The sequence below is a fragment of the Polistes canadensis genome, unplaced genomic scaffold (genome assembly GCF_001313835.1).
Source record: "Polistes canadensis isolate GaletaPanama2010 unplaced genomic scaffold, ASM131383v1 scaffold_7, whole genome shotgun sequence".
Classification (NCBI taxonomy): Eukaryota; Metazoa; Arthropoda; class Insecta; order Hymenoptera; family Vespidae; genus Polistes; species Polistes canadensis.
This window is the reverse complement of record NW_014569554.1, coordinates 467,469-489,939: the sequence shown is the minus strand read 5'-3', so window position 1 is coordinate 489,939 and position 22,471 is coordinate 467,469. Positions and strand designations below refer to the sequence as shown.

General features: G+C 31.9%; 1 protein-coding gene across 6 annotated transcripts in view; it reads left to right on the top strand.

Moving 5' to 3' along the window:
- The window catches only part of LOC106790264 (heterogeneous nuclear ribonucleoprotein K), an 84,585-nt gene that overhangs the window by 28,625 nt on the left and 33,489 nt on the right, over nt 1–22,471 (top strand). For 3 of the 6 annotated variants that reach the window (XM_014755040.1, XM_014755048.1, XM_014755057.1), the window contains 3 exons: nt 3,309–3,360; nt 18,352–18,467; nt 22,239–22,295. In XM_014755040.1, coding sequence (XP_014610526.1) covers nt 18,357–18,467; nt 22,239–22,295 — 168 coding nt within the window. In that variant the 5' untranslated portion in view covers nt 3,309–3,360; nt 18,352–18,356. Of the gene's footprint in view, nt 1–1,727; nt 1,748–3,308; nt 3,361–17,615; nt 17,683–18,351; nt 18,468–22,238; nt 22,296–22,471 lie in introns of those variants that run through there. The other 3 variants (XM_014755063.1, XM_014755072.1, XM_014755080.1) reach the window with 3 other exon arrangements.

Sequence of the window (22,471 nt, the reverse complement as noted above, 5' to 3'; positions counted from 1 at the left end):
CCGGATTTCTTTCAAACCCTTCCTCCTAAACCTTTCTCCTCGTCTGCTTTCTTTTTGATAGATTCCTTTTTTTTTTTCTCTCTGTCTCTCTCTCATCTTCAAAATGAATGAAAATCGCTTAGATTTTTGTAGCAAAAAAAGAATAAAATTGTCACTTTAAAGTTGTAATAAAAAAAAAACATTGCATAATAGACCAAAAGAAAAGAACTATGCAAACGTGCGACAAGAAAAATCATTCTCGTTCTCTCAAACAACGAAACGAGTGATGAAAACACAATTTTTCCATTTCAATTTCGCATTCTCATATAAATGCATATCTCTCTCTCTCTCTCTCTCTCTCTTTCTCTCTCTCTCTCTCTCTGTCCTATAATGCACCTTACTATTCTGTTTTACAGAACACTTCGTATATTCACAAGTTTCATTATATTTTACATATATACAACCTAGCGCCGCACACCCATACATATTTCAATATAATAAACATATAAAACGCGCGTTCAAGAATTCCAGTATATATACTCCGTGTATTATTATATAACTTTCCTTCTCCCCGTTTTCCCGTTAGTAGACAATAATAATTCCATAAAACCATACGTACCACTTCGTTGTAAAAACCTATAAAACGCGAATACGCATATCTAAAAAAAAAAAAAAAAAAAAAAATCTTAAAAAATTCCCTTCATACATATTAAAGGCAANATAAAACCATACGTACCACTTCGTTGTAAAAACCAATAAAAAGAGAAAAAAAAAAAAAAAAAAATGCTTAAAAAATTCCCTTCATACATATTAAAGGCAAATAAGGAGAAAAAATAAACGACAAATAATTCTAATTTCTGTCGAAGTATCGTCGTGTGCGATATGGCGAAATAATCATCGTCAACAAAATTTACACCATACTCGAGTTTAGCCAATAGAATTTCTCGTTCATTGACACGTCCCCATCCCCACTTCCCGTTCCTGTCAATTCGTTTAGAATAAAATTCAAAAAATCAGTGTGAGAGAGAGAGACAGAGAAAAAGCAACATAGCATTGGTATTTCGTTCACGCATTTGAACAATTTGTCACCGCAAAAAGAGAATAAGAAAGGAAAAAAAAGAGATACATAAAAAAGGGATAAAGAATAGATGTGGTGGTGGTTGGTGGTACACATATTCGCATTTCGTTGACACAGCACACAGAGGAATAGCAAAAGAGCGCGCGAATGCATTCGCTGAGAGAGTGCATTCATATACGCGTGCATTCCCCTCCCCCCTCTCCTGGCCCCCACCTCACCCCTCTGTCCCTTTTCACTCCGTATGCCACTCCTGAATCACCCTGAATCCCTTCTACCTATCTGCCCACCAACTTCTTCTTCTTCTTTATCATCGAAGACACGTATATAAGAGAGAGAGAGAGAATGTAGAAAGAGGGGGTGGGGTGGAGTGGGGTGGGGGGAGCAAAGCATGGCTCAGCTTGGTGTTTGCTGTTTGCTAGCTTGCTTGCTTCCTTGCTTTCTTACTTGCTAGCTTGCTAGCTAGCCTCGTTCAAAGAAGAAGAAGAAGAAGTCGCTGCTAAGTTAGCTTAGTTACTAGTGTTCCTAGTGTCTCTCTAGTGTCAGTTCTTTCCTGCCAGTCTTTGTTGTGTTATTCCACGCACGTATATTTTGTTTTATTATTATTATTATTATTTTCCAATTATTTTGTCTTTTAACTTAACAGAAAAAGAGAGAGATTTTCTGTTCTAGAAAGAAGGTGAAGTGCAAAGTGTGAGATACATTTTTATTTTATTTTATTATTATTACTATTCGTTTAAGAGTAAAGTTCGTTTCTTATTTTGTCGCGATAATTAATTATAAATATAGTTAATGATAGTGTGTTAAGGTTATATTGTTTATGAATAAGTGATTATTTTATATTGATTTATTATTAACACATTGGGGACCGGTCACGAGTTAACTCGTGTTAAAAATAGAAAAAAAAAAAACAAAAAGAAAAAATAATACTAATATATATATTCTTTTTTCTTTAAGAAATATTAAGAGTTGAATATAATAAATAAAAAATTTATTAAAGTTTATTTATATTGTTTTACTTCCACAACCGCTTTTAAAACAATAGCCGGCCACATGAAGTAAACTTTCAGCTTTCAGAAAAGCTGCCGGTCCCCAATGTGTTAACAGAGAGGATTCTATTGTCTTTTGTATTTAAATTGTATTAGCTTTTAGATCATTGTATGTATATGTATTTTGTTGTTGTTCCCCTTTCTTTATTAACAATAAGAAGATATCTGTGGGTCGTGTTTATATAATTACGTCAAAGTGATCGTTTTTGTTTGTTGTATTTCTAAACAACAAGTTTCTAAAGTCTATGATCTTATCTGTCATTGGCTTTGAGTAATACTGATTGAGATAGTGATATAATAGTTATGGGAAAGTTATAGTTTATATTTAAATCGTATTTCCTTCGCGTTTCTTTATATTTGATATTATTTTTACACATTTGACAAGTTTAATTTATTATTACATTTGCTTCCTTTTTCTTTTTTTTTTCTCTCTTCTCTCTCTCGTTGTTTATCATTTTTGCTTTGTTTATCTCTCGTCGGAATGTACTTCGTATAAGAAAGCTGCAATTGGTATTAAGTAAGGATTTACTAGCTTTATAAGCAAACCGGTTTCCTGTGATCACTATTTATAATACATACGCGTATCCATTTGTTTCATTTGTTCAACACCATTAATCCACGAGCTGTTTCTAGGCGATTTTCAAAATCAATTACTACATTCGTTACGTTTGAAACTTCTTATCAAAAAAAAAACAAAAGCAAAAAAAAAAAGAAATAGTAATTCCATGCTTGTGCAATTAAACAACGTGCGAACAAAATTTATCTGAAACGTTTGGAATAATAAAAGTGTAATTAATTGTTTAATATGGCATAATATACGTTGAAATTATTGTGCGTTTTTGTTTTATTATTCCGTAACGGCGTCGAGTAGCATCGATTTTTTGATAATATATACTATTATACTGGGTGGGCCAAACAAATTGAATTTGAAGTTTAATTTGTGCGTGTTTATGTGTGTGTGTGTGTGTGTGTGTGTTTAATCGATAAATACGAAGGCAGATAGGTCTGTTCTATTTTTTCATTCGATTTTTTTCTTCTTCTTTACGTAAGCTTCAGTGATCAATCGATTTTCATTATTTTCTTCTTGTTGGTTGGGTGAACGTGAACGTTAAAAAAAAAGAAAAAAGAAAAAACAAATCAAAAAAATACAAAAAAAAAAAAAAGAAGATAAAATTAAAACGGCACGTTCTTTTTTATCTGTGCAGGCTTTCCTGCCGATTTGTCTTGAAGTTTACACCGACGTTTGCATCATTATTGGTGAGTAATGTTACATTTTTTACAAATTTCAATTTATCCTTGTATCGCGAGAAATAAATAATATTGGAATTTTTGTTCTCAATATTTTAATTTCAATAATAATAACGCGCGACGCGCATTAGCTAATGAAAGAATTTCATTTGCAAATGAATAGAATGCATTCGACCTAAACATATAGAAAGCACTTTTTTTTCGTTCTTTTTTGTTGCTTAAACAAACTTCAAAGCTTTTTATTTTTTTTTTTTGTTTTTTTATCGACACTCGAAACTTTTTCTTTCAACCCATCAACGTATTAATATTTTTTATTTCCATATTTAATGCATCCTAAATATATAATATTTCATTGTTAATTTGATACACGACAATAATACAGTATAATAATGTTTAATCGACCATTAATTAATATTTATTTCATTTTAATTTAGATTAAAATAAAAGCAATAATAATAATGGTATTACTAACAACGATAAGTGTTGTTTCAACGAGTAATAATATATGTTTCGTCGATAAGAATATTCTGCATAAACGTAGATAAATTCAACTAGTTTATATCGTTGCGGTTTTTTCATAATTTTTTTTTCTTTTTCTTTTCAATGCCGTATGCAGTTACATGAGTGTAAAATCCACGATTATAATATCGTTTTGATAAACTTCTTATATGTTGACAATTCCTATAGATGAATAATAATAATATTATACAATATTTCTTGTATAAATTCGATATAAAAAAGAAATAATTTCTTCGAACAATCTCTCATTTTATATAATTTTTGCATTGTTCTTTATGAAAATGTATGCTTTGATTTATTAATTGTAAAAAAAAAAAAAAAAAAGAAAGAAAAATAAATGTTCTTTCTGTGTTCCTTCGTAAAGGGAGAGGAACAAACCAACAACGTCGTAAGAAGAACCTTAGCTCGTGTTTTGTGTGTTACTCTTCATCCTTAATTTCGAGTACGTCTGGTGTCCCGTTTGAAAAGGCCCATCTTGACTCTCGGTGACTTCAAAATCTCCATTCATATCGAACAAAAGAGTTAGAGAGCAAAGTTAGAGTGGGAGGTGCAGGGGGTGGGAACGGGGTGGAGGGGGGGTTTTCAACGAGAAAGAGCAACATATATATTTCGTTCACGTATATATAAACGCATACAGGTACTTACTACAACTCGTATGACGAGAGAGTAGTTCATCTTTTCTCATTCTTTATCTTTCTTTCTTTCTTTCTTGCTTTTTTGCTTTCTTTCCTTTCTCTTTTGTTTGTTAAATAACTCATAGTATTCGCGTTTGAAACGGCATTTAAATTCGACGAATTTTAATCGACTGGCAACATATATGTGTATAGCAAACGAATGATCATGCTTGTACAAAAACACAGGTGCATTTACGTTTGAACGTTATTTCAAGAATTGTTTGATTTGCATTTATATACGCGTATATTATATTTCGTCTATAGTTTATTTTGAAAATTGTTAAACAACAATTATGATAGTTGATTCGCGATCAGAAAAATTATGCTAATTTATTTGATAATTTATTTGATAATAGTTTTAATGTATCGTGAAAACGACAAATATTTCCATGACATTTCATAATATATTCACTTCCTATATACATATGAATATACTAGTTGTGTATTCTTACAGTAGAAATACGGGAATATCTAGATTCTTACTGTATAAATACCTTAGAATAAACTGGAGACCGGAAATATATATATATATATATATATATATAGTTTTTGAAAGCTTTCAAGAATTGCAACGTTGGCTGATGTCGTGAATGAAATTCAGATTGCGAAAAGTAATGTTAGAAACTCTCAGGTACTATATACGTGATATATATATATATTTCTGTATATATATAGAGGTACCGAAAAAAAATCAATTATTTTTTATCTTAACAAAAAACATTATTATTCCATACAAATTTGTATATTATAATTAAAAATATAATTTCCTTCTTCTTCTCGTAGAATTGTTTTCTTTTCTTAAAAAATGTACGAGTTTTATATTTAAAAAATAGTCATTGATGCAAAATTATAAAAATAATATACATCATACAAAAACATTCATTAAATATCTAAAATTGCATGAATTCATTAAATCATTAAACAAAAATTCATAGACATAAATAAATTTGATTTAATTAGATCGATCAAAACTAATCATTGATTTTCTCAATTAATTGTGTTTAATAAATTACTTGTCCAGAAAATGTATATATGTTTATAATTATTTATAACGCACACATAGAAACACACAAATACGTGGTAGGATTGCTCATGAAGCAGAGGAGTAGCGATGTTCGATGCGACATCGGCGAATAAAAATAGCCCGTTTTACTTTGAAAATCGTCTTTGAAACTAAATTCCTATCTTTACTTGCTCGCAAGAGAGGGAGAGAGAGTAAATATCTTTTATGTAACTTCGTTTCGAGTGAAATACCTTGCGAGACTGGGATAGTCAACCAGTGGCCTTCTCTTGGACACCAAAGAAGGATACAAATAAATGCGTAAAACGTGTTATTTTTTTTATCCTCTCTTTCCGCGTGGATGGTTTCTATAAATTCGTTGAATTACGTTTTGTGTTTATCTCGCGTTGCTTCATGAAATTGTAAAAAAATAAAAAAACAAAACAAACGTTTACGTTTTTTTTTTATACATGGGATTTACGTAGAATATGAATTTCGTTCATTATTTGATTCGCATATTATTTCTACTGACAAAAGTTTTATTATTTAACTACTAGGAGTAGTTTGGATAAATGTTGTTGTTACACCTCTGAAAATAAAAAAAAAGAGAGATATTTTTTTTTTTGGTTGAAACGTAAAACGAAAAGGGGGGGAAATAAAAAATAATTGTCATCATTTTTTTTTTTTTCTTTTTCAAATTTGTTCAGCTCGTTCTCGGGGAGTGCTAACGAAACGATAGAATTTTTCTTTCAAAGAAATAGGGGGAGAGGGGAGAGATAATAGAGCGTGGAGCATGAGTGCCGAAGGCAGTTAACAAATTTTTCTTCTATTTCGTTTCTCTCTCTCTCTCTCTCTCTCTCTGGGAAACTGTTCCCCGTCGTCATAGTCGTAGGCAGCGGTAAAAAGGAAAAAAAAAAGAAAAAGTCCGTACGGGATTTGCGGGAGATAACATTTTCTTCTTTTATTCCGTCTCTTAACTACCAACCACCCCACCCCCTCCCTTCCCTCATCTTTTTATTGTATTCATTTTTGTTATATTTATTTGTATTCCGTTTTTTTTACTTCGTTTGTAGGCCAAGTAGATAAGTGAAACGTTTTTCGGTTAAAAATGGTTTTGTGAATATAATACATCGCGAACATTACGAGTGAGGCAGGGAGAGGGGGAGGGGTTCACGGGCTGGTTTCTGGCCCTCGTCGAGTTAACGTAGAAACTCTTTCTCTCTCTCTCTCTCTCTCTCTCTGAGAGATATAAAAGATAAGGAGAAGAAGAAAAGGAAAGAAATAGAAGAAAACAAGATGAATATAGATGAACAGTGAATTAATGAGTTGGCGAGTTACTATGAGAGAGAAAAAGAAAAAGAATAAGAAAAGGTAAAAAAAAGATATATAGATAAAGAGAGACACGAGATGCGGATAAAGATAGAAGAGTGAAAGGGGGCTGATGGTGGTGGCGTTGAGAAGTGGGGGGGGGAGTGGTGGGAGAGGTAGAAATAGAGATGGAAAGTCGAGAATGAATGAATTCTCGTGCTTCCTCGACGGAATTCACACGGATGCTAAATAAATTTGATACGCGGTTTACTCTCTCTCTCTCTATCTCTCTCTTTCTTTTTCTCTTTGAGTTACTCGTTCGTTTTCTCTCTTCCGGTTTGTTCGTTTCATAGAATCTAATTTTGAGGTCGGACGAGCGAACGGATGGACGGATGGATGGATGGATGGATGGACGGACTGACTTACTCGTCTTATGAAAGTAATTGAACCGTCAAACGCAGAAAGAGAGACACCATCACCCCCTGCCCCTTCCGCCCCCCCCTGCACTTGCACCTAAAGTCGATCGAATATCGTCCAACGAATAAAATTCACTTTTATTCGATAAAACAATTTTCTCTCTCGTTTTTTTCTATTTCTATTTCTTGATTACTCGAAAGATAGATCTATTTTTTGTGTGTAGATATATCGTGTTTCATGTTTCAATGAGTATTTTTGCCACGTCATTTTATTTTACCTATTTTTTTATTTTAATTTTTTTTTTTTTTTTTTATCATTATTACAGAGAATATACATTTGTTAAATCGTATCAATCAATCAGCGAATACTATAATATTTCGCGTTTTAATGCAATGGTGTTTATCGGAAAAATAAATTGGTACGAATTGATGGTATCGTGTAATGCGATCCTTTGAAAATAATAATTCGAAAAGAAATATTCAACAAACGTTAGATATAGTATAGAAAAAAAAAAAATATTATACTTGGAAGAAAATCGAATAGTATTCTCGATGTGTCAGGTTCGTTAATGTATTCGGCAAGAATTATGTTTGCCAATAATAACTTTTATTTTATTTTCTTTTTCTTTTCTTTTTTTTTTACGTCCGACAGCTGACACTTTTTTTCGGTTCGTTGAGTTATCAAAAAAGTAAATGGAAGTTGTTTTAATTATGACGAGGTGGTATCGACGAGGAGAAAGAAGGAAATGTATTTTTATCGCAAACAGAAATATGACGAATTTTACGTGGAAATAAAGAAAGTATTATTTCCAACAAGAATATATTCATTTTATAAAATGGAAAATAATAATTCGTTTGATAAATTCAATCGGTTAAAAAATATTTCTATCTTTCATATGTTACATCTGTTTGCAAATTTCTACGCGCGTGTATGTGTGTGTGTGTGTGTGTGTACGTTCCATTCTTTCTCCCTATATTTCATTTTAATTTTTTTGTTTTTATTTATTCTTTTCTAATTCAACATTACACATCGATTGAATCTTTGTAATAAACAATACGACGCGAAGATTGACGTTGAAGATTTTTGTATTCCAATCGATGCTAAATTTCATTAAACACCTCTTCTTCCCTCGTATACCTGTCATATCAATTCCAACGTCGATCATTCTATTTTCGATGATAACAAGAAGAGTAGGTAGGTAGAGATAGTAGGTACATTAGTTTGGTTAAATTAGTAAGAGAAATAGATGATGTTTCTTGTAATAACGAAATGAATAAACTAAGCGTCGAATTTGTAAGCCAACTTGCTTGCAGCCAATAAAATTCTCTTTCTCTCTCTCTCGCTTATTCACCTGGCCACTTTTCTTTGCCAACTCGAACGTGTCCCGTTCCGCCTTCTTCTCTCTTGCCGTTTCCTCCTTTGAATTTCTTACGAAGGTTCGCGAATATACACGAGAATGAATATACGGACGTCGAAACAAAAATCTACAAGGAATTTTATATTATTATTTTATCTTCGACGTTTTCTCGTCACTCGTATATCTCGTCGTTTCCTTTTTAAAACTATTTTAAGTATACCTCGTTATAAGATTATTTTCGAGGAAGTAAATTTAAGATAGAAGGAGAAGTGGTATGTGTCTTCTTATTTCTAAAACGTCCAGAAATAAGATAACACACATATGCGTTATTTCAATATTTTTTAATTAATTTATCATATATAATTTGGTACCATGGTTATACACAACATGTTTCCCATTTAGAAAACATTATATTGTAATGAGATAATGTTTTGTTTTTTAAGTATCCATTTAATCAATTATTTAATTAAACTCGTCGAAATATTTTAAACGATTATTTTATTTACAAAAAAATAAATAAATCAACCAAAAACACGAATGGTGGTGTACATTTGGTCAGGTTTTGTTCAGAATGGACAGATAATTATTGGACTTATATTTTACGGTCGCCATTTTGTCGGCGTGTCGCGCTTACTCCATTTTATTTTTCCAAGTATTCTTCTGTTTTGTCCTTTCTTTCTTTTTTTTTTCCTTCGTGCCACGAAAACTTATGACATTTTAATCGTAAAAGATATTTCTTAGTTCTTAAGAGTTGAGGTGAGGTGGTAGTGGTGAAGAAGAGGAGTGGAGGGGGTTAGTAATTCATGAGACGACATGACGCGACGTTTCAAAAATTTTATTTTCTCGAGTTTTTCTCATTTGTCGGAATAGTCGAGGTTATTTTTTACATTCGTGTTGCTGCTTTTTAATCAATTTAAAACTTTCTCTTTCTCTTTCTCTCTCTATCTATCTCTACCTCTATCTCTCGTTTTCTGTCAGTTTTTACTTATGACGAATGAGGTATCGTATTTCGTGAGATAATTGATATTCAAAATGTCGTGTATCGCATGGTAAGATTTTAATCAGGTTTGATATACGGCTTTACATAGATAAAATTAAACGTAATACGTAAATTTCGTAAAAATATTTATATATCCAACGCGTGTATATTTATATATCCAACGCAGCAACTGCAATTAGGAATAAAAAGAAACATAACACACACACACACGCACACGAACATATGAAAGTATAGGAAAGAAGATTTTCCTTCTAGAAGAAAAATGTATCCTTTTACGTAGAGTTACGCGAAGATTTTCGTTGCTTTTCCTTAGATTTTTCCAAACAGTACGTTTTCAAGTTTCAACTTTTGGATTGTATAGAATAAGAGAGAGTATTTTTCTTCTTCCATTTCACTATCTTTATTTTTATCTTTATCTTTCTCGCGAAAAACATAATCGTTTTCGAATTTTCTATTTTCATGGATGTCCAACCGTTCGGCAAACATCGGATTCAATTTCTTTTTACAACGATAGATAAATGTTTATATCTTTAAAGAGAAAACAAAGAAATAGATGATACGATCATTGAATTGGATCATCGCGTTAAAGCATATATGCACGTGTATGCATAAATCTTTCCGGAAGCAATTATGGAAGAATGCGGAATTTATATTCGAAAGTCATCGATATGCACTCTGGTGCATATATGTATGTGTGTCTCTATGCGTGTGGGAACAAAATACGCATACAAAAAAAAACATCATAAACGAAGCGTTTCACTACATACAACAAAATTTCATTCGACCAAACAATATACATACGTATACTAAACTCAACATAAAACTAATTGATTTTTTGTTCGAAATCATAATGAAACATTTCATTTATTATCCTTTTACGAGTATACGCATATGTGTATATAAAAATAAAAGGGAAGGGAAGGGATAATGGGTAAGGGAGGGGAAGTGAGATGATTATTTCATAAATATCATAGGGATGATATAACTCGCATGGGAAAAGGGGGGGAGGGGAGATATTATTACGATAAAAGTGTGCTGGTCATTCCGCCTGTGCTACCTACCACCGCATGTCTTTTTTTTTCCACCCCCTTCTTCTTCTTTTTTTTTCATCAATTCTTTTTTCCTTATTCTGTCTTTTTTTCTTTTTTTTTTTTCTTTTTTTTTCTTGTTTTTTTTTTTTGAGCTTTCAAGGAGATTAGAAAGGCTCGTAACGATGGGATGCCTCGATACACACACACACACACACATCCCGTCGTCCTTCGTGTAAAATCGATAACGGTCTTACGTTCTCGATTTAAAGTTATCGATAACAAATCCTATTTCTTTTTCCTATGTATATAAAAATATTTTTTGATCAATCGTAGATATTTGATTTGTTTAAATTAGATAACGAGAATAAATGTGACATTAGAATCAAAAGTTGGTGCTTTTTTTAAATTAATATCTCCAAAGTAAATCTTACAAAAATCATTCATTATGCATTATGCAATTTTGAGTCAGCCTAATAAAATAAAAAAAAAAAATAAAAAAATAGAAGAACAAGAAGAAGGGAACATTTGATTTAAGGAATAAATTCCTCTTCTTCACGAAGGAATAATATATTAGCAAAGATCCAAGTTAAGTTAACTTTCTATTTTCGTTATTTCTATTACGATCGATATAAGAGGAAAGGAGGATACCGTGAAATAAAACGTTAGAAACACGAGATTCGCGTTTTCCGCGTTCTCGATATGTACTGCACATTCCATTTTGAACTAAACGCGCGTTCATGTATATATATATATATAGAAGAGTAGAAGAGGGGTTCATAATATACGTTATAATGCTCGACTAGATCGAATTTAGACGTTGCTGCTTTACCTTCTCTCTTCTCTCCCTTCTAATGCACGCGATATCTAACGATCGATACGTTTGACCTATTATATTATTCGCTTATGAATAAATTATACCATTTCGAATTAAAGTAGGAACCAAATTCTCGTGTATTCACGATACCTATGTATTTTATACGTTATTATAATTAATTTTCTTAGTATACAAAATATATATATATTAGAAAAATGATAGATGCAATATAATCGAGCAAACACGTATTTTTTTATTCGGATGAAGATGAACAAAAAAGAAAGAAAATATATATTCTAGAACGATATTAAAAGTTGAACGCTTCCTCGTGTTCGTGGGATACTAGTCGTCGTAGAATAAAAGTGTTGTAACGATTTACAACGCACGGTTGTTATCTTTACGAGCTTCGTTCATTCAAGAAATTTCTTTTTCCTTTTCTTTCGCGGAAAGAATAAGTAAAGAACAAAAGTTTTGATCAATGCGTAATCATGCGATGTGAACGAGAAAAAAATATCTCTATTTTTCCAAGCACATTTTCTTCGATAAAATTGTTAACAATTATTTTGTATTACTAAATATTTGCACACAAATAAGCACAACAACAACAACAACATAAAAAAAGGATAGTGAAAGAGAAAGAGAAAGGAAAATTCAGTTAGAAAACGTAAAATCTATTTAGAAAAAGTTTGTAGAATCCTGAAACTGGTCGTGGTGGTTGTTGCGTCCCTAATTGTCGTCCAGTCTTTACCACCCTGTTGCCCCCCTTGTGCCACCCCCTCTTTCAGGCCTTGTTCCTTTCGCTGTAGTATACCGGAATGGCTCCGGAGTGGCGCGTGCGGACTAGTTACGGACTGGTTAACCGATGCACTCTTATCCCACCCACCCCCGTTTACCCCACCTACAATGGGGTGGACTCGACGGCGCCTCACGCTACTCCCATTGCAGACTTTACGGCGCCCTTTTACCAATCCTCGACTACCACCGTCACCCTTTCTCTTTAAACCAACACAAATTTGTCTTCCCTTTTTCGTGGAACTCTTTGTCTCGGAGAGACATTCCCCACTCCCTTCGTCCCTTCACATTCTTTCACTCCTTCGAGAACCTTTTCTATTCTTCTTCATTGCCAATCTTCTTTCCCCTGTGATTTTACTATCTAACTTTTACTGGTTTGTATGATGTGCAATCGTTTGAAGTGTCATTTCGGAATATAATTTCCGCGTTGGTTTTGTTAATTTCATAATTTTATTTATTTATCATGTTAATAGCTATGATTAATAATAATGTTCCTGAATATGCTAGATCTATTATTTATTATGAAATTTATTTAAAATAATTTCTACACAAGTTCACATCAGTAATTTATAATAGATATCATTTGTTTAAATATTATATTCCCGTATAACGTTTTTGAATCATCTTTTCAATTTTTATCGATCCCATTATCAACATGGGTTTCGAAAACACGATTGATTGTGTTTAAATAATAAAAGATCAAAATAAAAATAAATATTGTTTCTCGTAAATTATGGTAGGGGGTTGGGTGATGGGGTGGAAGAGGAGAGGGTAGTAGATTGCTCTTGCGTTGTAGGTACACACAGAGAAAAAGGAGCGTGACAAAACGCGAAGGGCCAAACGTTTCTAGTCGAATTAGGCGATGAAACATTAACGTCGCGTGTCATTATCTACCACAACTGATCGTATCGATTCTGTCGTCCTCCTTTTTTTTTTTCTCTCTCTCTCTTTCTATCTTTTACTCTCACATATTCTCTCATTTTCTCTATCTTTTTCTCTCTATGATCGCGTGCGCTTTTTTAACGTGTTCGTTTAAACCAGGAAAGATCTAGATACACTACTGGTGTGTGGTGGCTCTTTTTATTTTTGTCGCGAGGACGAAGCTTCAACCACCCACCAACACACACCACTATCAACACACCCAAATACCACGTGCACGTTCAATCGTATTTTAGTATATATATATATATGTGTTTTCAATGACTTACATGTTTCTCTCCCTTTATTTCTCGTTTTTTTTCCTTTCTATGTAAGCTCCTCGCTACAATTGCCCTTATTTTCCTTTTTTTTTTTTCTTTTTTCTTTTTACCTTTACCTTCCCTTCTTTTTTTACACGCCAAATATGAAAAAATATGTATATATATAATAGAATATAAAATAAAAAATGTAGAAGAGAGAATTCGAGCGATCTCATGATTAAGATAAATTCGAATAATTTAATATCTACAATAATATACACATATAATATATATATATATATATATAATTATCATCGATCGAGTATAATAAATGCATGCTTACCAACAATAAATTGACCCACGTACTTTCCATGTCGTGCGAGCCCGATATAATGGCGGCCGTGTTATTAACTACGTTCATACGATATGATGATGGTGGCGACTCTTTTTTAAATTCTAATATCGTCGACAAATTCCTAGAAACGTCCAAGAAAATATTACATTTATTTTATTGTTTTTCACATTTACACCATAGTTTAATTCAATATAATTATTCTAATGTTAATGTTAATTAATTACTGGTATAATTATATCTAAACGATTCTAAGTACCCAGATTAATTGAATTATTCTAATACGCGTATTATAATTACATTAGTATAATTACTAGTATATACATATAAATATGTTTGAATAATATATTATAATTATATTATGTATACACTAACAGGGACAAACAATATTAAAATTTTTCACGTTATCTTTTTTATATTTAATAAGATGCAGAAATAAACATTCGGTTCTATAATGGATTTAATTAAATTCGGTTAATGTTTCCTCGTGGTCTTATCGTTTCTTTGTACTTTTATTTCTCTTGGAAATTGTAAGTTAGAATTTGGAAAGTCAACGATTCTTTTGTTTCCTTTTACTTTTTTCTTCTTCTGTTTCTCTTTCTTTTCTTTTTCTTTTCCCCGTCCGTTTTAAATTAAATTCGGTTAATGCTTTTTATTTTATCTTCTTCCTATTCTCTTTTCCTGATCTTGAACGAACACTTTATGCGCAGTAAGCACCCGAGAGAAAATGGATTTCGATATAAACGCAAAGGGAACAAAAATATATGTATGTCAGTACCTGAAAAGAAGTTTAAATCTTCGTCAAAGTGAAATCTCTTTTCATTTACAAATCTCTTCTCTCTCTCTCTCTCTCTCTCTCACTCTTTTTATTCGTTTACATTTTTGTACAATTTTGTATTCTGGCACAAATACACATTTGTCCTACGTGATGTTGTAGTTCACTAAAATCCGATAAATTAATCAAAACATTTTTTTATTATTTTCTTTTCATTTTGACCAATACCTACTTCTTTTTAAATATTTATATGTTCGGGGTTTTTAAATGGCTTTTTTTTTTTTTATTTCCCTACGATATAAAATATTTTCTAATAGGTAATCTCCCTCGTCTCTTTTTTCCGTCCTTTAGAATGTTTATTCGAATTGGATTTGTCCGTAATATTATTTTGTTTTTCCTCGCAAATCTACGTCGTTAAATTTTATACTCAGTTTTAGTACTAGCGCGAAGATTTTTTTTGTCCAAAGGGGGGAAAAAAAATGAAAAGAGAAAATACGATTTAAAGAAAAAGAAGAAAGAAAAGGAAATATATTTTCTTGTTCTCTTTTTTTTTTTCCCCATCCTTTAGTGGAGTGAACTAGGAAAAAAAAAGTCAACTACTGGCTGGCGTTAGTTTTATTTTATTTAGTTTTTTTTTTACTCCTTCCTTTTTCCCTCCCCATTTGGATGGGACGAGATAGAACGAGATAGAACGATTAACGCGTTTTTTCCCTTTCCTACGTTTATCCGATAACTTCCAACTCCCGTGCTTGTCTTTTTCTATCTCCCTTACGCCCTCTAATTTGACTTGTTTTATGTAAAATTGCATCCCAGATGGACGATAAGGGTAGAAAGAAAATTGCATTTGTGGTGCATACGCAGTCGTAAACATTATTATATGTGGAGAGTATTATAAAAATGGATTAATCCTAAGTGGAAAATTTGTTAACAAAAATAAAATCAATTTTAATATTTATATTTAAATCGTTTATATTATCGAATAGAAAAAAATCATAAAATTAACATTTGTATAATTTGTTGATTCAGGTCAATATTATAATTATTTGGATATAAATTTATACGATCTGCTAAAGTGAAAAGAAACAAAAATTAGCTGAATCATTCGATGTAGATTGTATCTCATGTCGATTTTTCAGGTGCATGTCTTGGGGGTGTTCTCTTGTTTTATTTCTTTTCGAATAAAGTGCGTTTCTATGTTCTATTGCAATCAGTGTCGCGAGGAAAAAAGCGTATTCGCGTTGCTGCATCTACCCCGCCGCAATAAAGGGAGGGAAAAAAAAACAACAAAATTCAATGACACAACGTTCTATCGTAAAAAGCACTACCGATCGACAATTATTTCATTTCTTTGCGCAATTTAAATCGATTTAAAATTCTTTTTTGAAATGTTTACCTTTGCTTATCGCGTTTGAATTTATTCGATGATATTATTGCAAATTCTAACTATGGTCAATCACATGATGTTTTATTTTTTAAATTATTTGTAGAAGAAAAAAATGTCGAAATTTGTTGACCAACGTAATTACCGATTATGTCTTTTTTTACATTCGGTTTTTTAGTTACAGAATGCTGGAATATTATAATCGTTAGTACGATACTTTTGATTTATGTCATTTTCAATATAATAACCAGGTACCTAATTATTAATAATTTAACAATGACGCCTATTTTCTGTTCTTGTTAAAGAACCTATTTTTAATATAGTGATCTTTAAACGGGTTGATCGAGCAACACAATTGCACCTTTTGCTCGTAGTGTATCTCGAGGTTCGAATTAACATAAAAAGGACCTAAGTGGTCATTATTATAGAACTTTGTATATGCGTGTCTTGGGTTAATCTTAACCGAGTGTTTTACAACTTTACTTTAACGTGTTGAAATTATCTCTCTCTCTCTCTCTCTCGTTAAAATTATTTTTCAAATTCTTTCTTTTCTATTCGTTCGAACTTAATAAAATGTCTTATGACAGTTGTTTATGTACTTCGAGTCATTTTCAACGTCAACGATTTTGAACTATAATTTAGAAATAATATACGATTAGTTTGATTCTTTTTAAAAAAAAAAAAAAATGTATTCTTAATAAATTCCTGAATGATTTAGCAACATTCATTCTTTTGTCAAAATTTGTTAGACTTGCATTATTCAGTATTGCACAATGGAAAAATTCAAAGATTTTTGTCCAATAGAAGTAGGAAAAAGAAATCAAAGTAGAAGAATTAATCCTAAAATATATAGTGTTATAGTATATATTACTCGTTTGTTATCCTTTGGCATGCACGCAAGCACGCACGCATGCACGCTGGATTTTCTACCTCGGATTTTCACGTCCGCTTTCGCGTATATACAGATGAGATATCCGTTTGCACATACCATGCGAGAACTTCCATTGCAGCCATGGTATCTCTGGGTATACTTCTACTTATATAAAATACAGTGTCGAACAAAAGTATTAACCTCCAATCCTTTGACACTTTGATCTTTATCCAAAATATAATTCCTTATTTATTTTGTTAACAAATTTAAAGTTTCAGCGTGCATGATAAATCTTTGTAAAAGATGATAGAATTGTTTAGGTAAAACAAAATAGCAAATATTTCATGCAAAACTGAATGAAGATAATTGCTGTTAATTTCATGTCGCTGTGCGCGCGCATCGTAAAAATGCACTCTCATTATTTTTTTTTATCTCTTACGCGCCAAATGAAGTATAACTTAAAAAATGCAATATACGTTTTTAATACTTTTGTACGGTACTGTATAAATGTATACAACATAGACGAATTTTTATGCTAAACGCGTATTTATCGCGTTATACTCGGCACGGACGATCGTTGCTGGTATTCGGGCCTCTCGTACGTGTACTCCTCTCCTTTCCCTTCACCACCTTATTTCTTCTTCTCCTCCTCCTTTCAAGCCTTCTAACGAGTGATGGGTCTTTCCTTTCACTGAGAGAGATAGAGCGTGCTGTGTGTCGAGGAGTGGGAGAAAACAAGATGACGGGCATCGCATTCCACGGTGTTGTAGGCGCACGTCGATCGTTTCTAAACAACCATAATCGCGGGACAGGCTCGATTGATTGAATATCGTACTCCTCCTCACTTTGTTATTAGGTTTAGGTCAGTGGCGTTTATTTATCTTACTAAATCAAATCGCATTACTCTTCCTGAATTTTAAAACGATTTATTATTATTACTATTATTATATTTCAAATCAATGCTTCTTCGTACGATTTATTTTACGCATTCGGTATTCAATTGATTATCGAATAATCTTTAGTTTTTTGTATTTAATTTGTAATTATCCTAAGTAATTAAGAATTTATATTGAATACGCGCGTTTATCGAATAATGTTTGATAAACGCGTTTCAGTTAGTTCAAACGATTTCGAAGTTAGTATAATTGATGGTATCATTCTCATCGTGCTTTTGAGAGATGATCAGTTAGTGTAACGGTAAAATCTATTACCGCAACACGTGCCTTCCATAATTAGCGCGGGCCAATTTTGTAATGTCGCTGGATCGTTCTCGGTTTATTCGTACGGTTTGTCTCGAGCCGAGTTTAACGAGCGTGAAAAATAAATTTAAGGGGAACGCGTGTTCGAATACTTCAACATTTTTTTTTTTTTTATTATACCTTGTCTATCTTGTGCTTTCAATTTTATCCTAGTTATTAATATTTTCTTATTTTTTGTTGGTTATCCTCATTTTATGCGGATTATTAAACTTATTGTATGGGATAAGTTATTATGTTATGATTCATTTTTCTTGTTTTCTTGTTTATTGTAGAAATAATGAAGAGGGAAGCAGATGCGGGCGCCATGACAGGTTCCGGAGGGCCGAACAGTCCTCACAAACGTTACCGACAGGGTGACGATGAGTTACGTCTTCTCATTCCCAGCAAAGTAAGAAAAATAACAATTAACATATACGTTTTATAATATTTATTTAAAAATAGAAGAAAGAATTTACTTTTATAATAAAATATGCTTAATAATTAGAGCGAAAGAAACAAGATGCGTTTTACCATCGACTCGGTCGATAAAATAGATCGTAATTACCAACGAAACGAATCTCTCAACGAATTCTTAAATATGACGGAAATTAAATAAAACAAAATGGCGTGCTTTGAATTTCATTTTTCCTTTTTTTTTTCGACGATTCTATCGTTGACTTTTATCATTATTCGAGTGAAATTAACGCGAAAGGAAAGATTTATTGGAGAAATCAAATTGACAGATCTACGACGAAATAAGAGATCGAGAGGTTAGAGTTTACAGGTTAAGCGCGTAAAAATAAAATATAAGTAACGATTAGAAACCAGTAAAGATTTAAGATAAATACTCGGAAGAGAGTCTCCGGCAGATTAAAAAGAGACGAATAAGAAAATATGTGTTTTCGCTTTCACACGTTCTGCGTTGGTAAGTAAACGCGTAGTAGTAGTAGTGGTAATTCACCGATCTAACCACAGAATGATCGAAGCACGCGAGTTCTATCTTTCCCACGTAGTTGAATGAAAGAGAAAGAGAAAGATATAGGGTATAATATTTTTCCTTCGTATATTCATTAACTCGATCTTTCCATGGCATCAATAGCAGTAATCTACGCGTTTTATAGACTCGTACATAAATCGATAGTAATATTATAAAGCGTAGATAAATGCAAAATAATCGTTGATTATGGCGTCTGTTTATTCTTCTGGTGGTGGGAGTGTTGTACCATGTTGTATATCGTTTACCATATTTAACGACGTCATAATCATTTATTTTTATACAATTTAGTATACATAAATAAATATAACTTTAAAATCATTATTATTAAATTTACAGATTTTAAATTATTCATTCGATTAATTGCCAAACATATATTTTCCGTAGAAAAACATAAAAACCATTAGTACCCGGCTATTATATATTTCAATTAAATTTTCGTTGTATAAAAATATAATGAATAAAATATTTCTCGATATATCCAAGTTGAAATATTTTGATACGGGTAATGTAAAAAAGAAAAGCGATTATGGTGGCGCTATAGTATATTATATATAAGGTACACACGCGTTATGCGATCTCACAATTCGCTATACTTCCGGTCATTGTCGTTGTAAGGAGAGCTCGGCGAACCGTTATAGACTTCCGGTGTCTTTCTCTCGTTCTCTTTCCAGTTAAAAAAAAAAAAATTTCTCGATGATTTGGCGGAAGTTGAGAAGAAAATAAGAGAAAAGAAAGAGTACAAGAGATTCGTGTATACGAAACGTTTAAAACGGATACACCGATTACGCCACTTGCGTAGCTTCCTTGTTGCATTGCGTTGCATTACCACCTTACTTCGTCGTTGTGTGTGTGTGTGTGTGTGTGTGTGTGTGTGTGTGTGTTACGATAATAAAGATTGAAAAAGTTGATTTGCTTTAGGTTTCATCTCTCTCTCTCTCTCTCTTTTTCTTTTGGTTTCTTTCTTGGTACTTTTGAAAGAGCAAAACCTTATCATCGAGTCTTTATCTTTCAACTCTAACACACACACAGCTACACATGAAAGTAACATTTTACATGATACTTTTATCGCACTTGAACACGAAAAACGCGATACTTCGTATTTCTTTCGTAAGGAGATCATCTTGATTGTTATTATTATTATTTCGTTCTAACTTTTATCTACTGCTATTTATACGAGCATTGCACAAGTATAGTTATGAAAATTGTATATTACTATTATACGATTCAACCTATTTTTCTTTTTTTTTTTCTTCTTCTTCTTCTTCTTCAAATTATACATTTTTTCTGCAATGAAAAATATCATTCGTAGAACAAATATTATTATATTGTAATATATATTGTGTGTGAACAAGATATATAATTATGTAATAAAGTATATTGGTTGTTAGAATTGTAGATAAAATTAAAATTCCGAAGTTTCTTTTTGCAAAGAATAAACATATTGATTAGAATTATTAATATATGAATTTGTGAATATCGATTTCTTGGAAGAGTTAATAATAACACTTTCGAGATTATCGTTCCCGATAGAAAAAACGAACTCGCGATAAAGTTACGAGTGCTATGACGTAATGAGAAATCGTTTAGGGTAGTCAATCGTATATCCTCGTAGTGTTTAATTAGGCAAATTGCTAAACGGAATCGCGAGGTGCGTCGTATGCCAACGGAAACGTTCCTTTCTTCTCCTTCTTCTTTTTCTTCTAACATCAAATTAAATCACATTAAATTTGAACTAATTTATAACGAGAAAAATGTCACCCCCTGTAATATTATTATAATTTTATTCGATGTAAAAAATTCCTATCCCAAAAAAAAAATAACTAAAACCATATGATACAATTAAAAGTTATCAAATTGGTATATTACTTTGATATATAATAAAGTTGATTAAAAATTGAAAATAAAAAGTAGAACTTTTGGAGCATTAAAAAGAAGAAAGAAATAGATTAAAATAATTTGAATTCAAATAAACGGTTCGCGTATTAATTAAGACAACGAAGATAATTCTTTGCCATTTGTATTTAGATGCGTGTATGTATCATTACGCGTATTTTATACACATACACGTATAGATCTATCGATCTCGTGCAGTCGCGCGCGACTGATTGCATTTATTGGGCCTGCCCATAATAACTGACCCGTTGTCAGGGTCGATGCAATCTTTTTTTTTTTCTTTTAAAGTTAACTCATTCGGTACGAAGAAGTATAATTATTACGAACGAATGAAACCGACGAATGGGGATAGCCTCGTTTCTTTCAACTCTTTTCTCTCTCTCTCTCTCTCTCTCTCTCTCTCTCTCTCTCTCTCTAACACACTCTCGCATCCTATTTTTCTTGATTTCTTTTATTTTCCTTTAAACTGCGTTGACCATTCACGTTGTTAACACTTCTAACGAGCAATGATTTTTCAACTAGAACGTATTATTTTCTCTACCTTGACACGGTATTTTCCGTTTCTAGCGTGTTTATCTGCTGCGCCGACATGATTTGCTACGAAAGAGCACGAAATAGGATAACCAATGTAATTCATTCGAAAATTTGATTCGATGTTTAATAATAACTATATACACGCTGGCCTAAAAATTACTAGAACCTAAATTTACAAATAAGAATTTTCATTCGTAATTTTTCAATTCAATTTCTCTTTGAACAAATTTATATAAATATATATATTATATATTTCTTTTTTTTTTTCGAGTAAATTCTTTGTAAAACAAATTATAAAATATTTCGAATTATTTTCATAAAGTGTTTCTCGAACGAGAAAAAAGAAATAAATACGAGAGGAATGTTTGTCGAAGAAAAAAAAGAAGAAGAAGAAGAACACGAAAAAATAGAAATTGATTATCAAAGCGAAATGTGTCGCGTGTTGTTTCATGATATATTATTGAGCAGGTGCAAAGAAAGAGGTGAGAGTAAGAATATAAAAAGAGAGAGAGAGAAGAGAGAAGAGAAGGTGAGGTGGTCCCTCGAGGTGAAAGCGAAACTCGGTCGGTCGGTTAGAATAGGTCGCGTTTTTTCGATGCGATAAATAAATTGTATGTTGCATATTTCTATATGTATATATGTAAATAAATTATACAATACACAATACAGATTCGATCAAAAGTTTTTAGTTTATTTTGTTTTCATTAATTTATAAATTCTGGGAACGCGTCGTCACGACGCATTTCTATGTTGCAGGTTGCTGGATCTATAATAGGCAAGGGAGGACAAAACATCACCAAGCTCCGAAGTCAGGTGAGAGAGATATCTCGGATTTTCAACGACATATTTTTTTAAACGTTATTTTCATTTATTTAATTTATATATATGTCCATTCGTATCCCTTATTCCTTCTCATTCTTCATTTGTTTTCCTTCTTCCCTCCATACGTTTTACTTTTATCAATTTATTATTTCTTTTTTTTTTTTTTT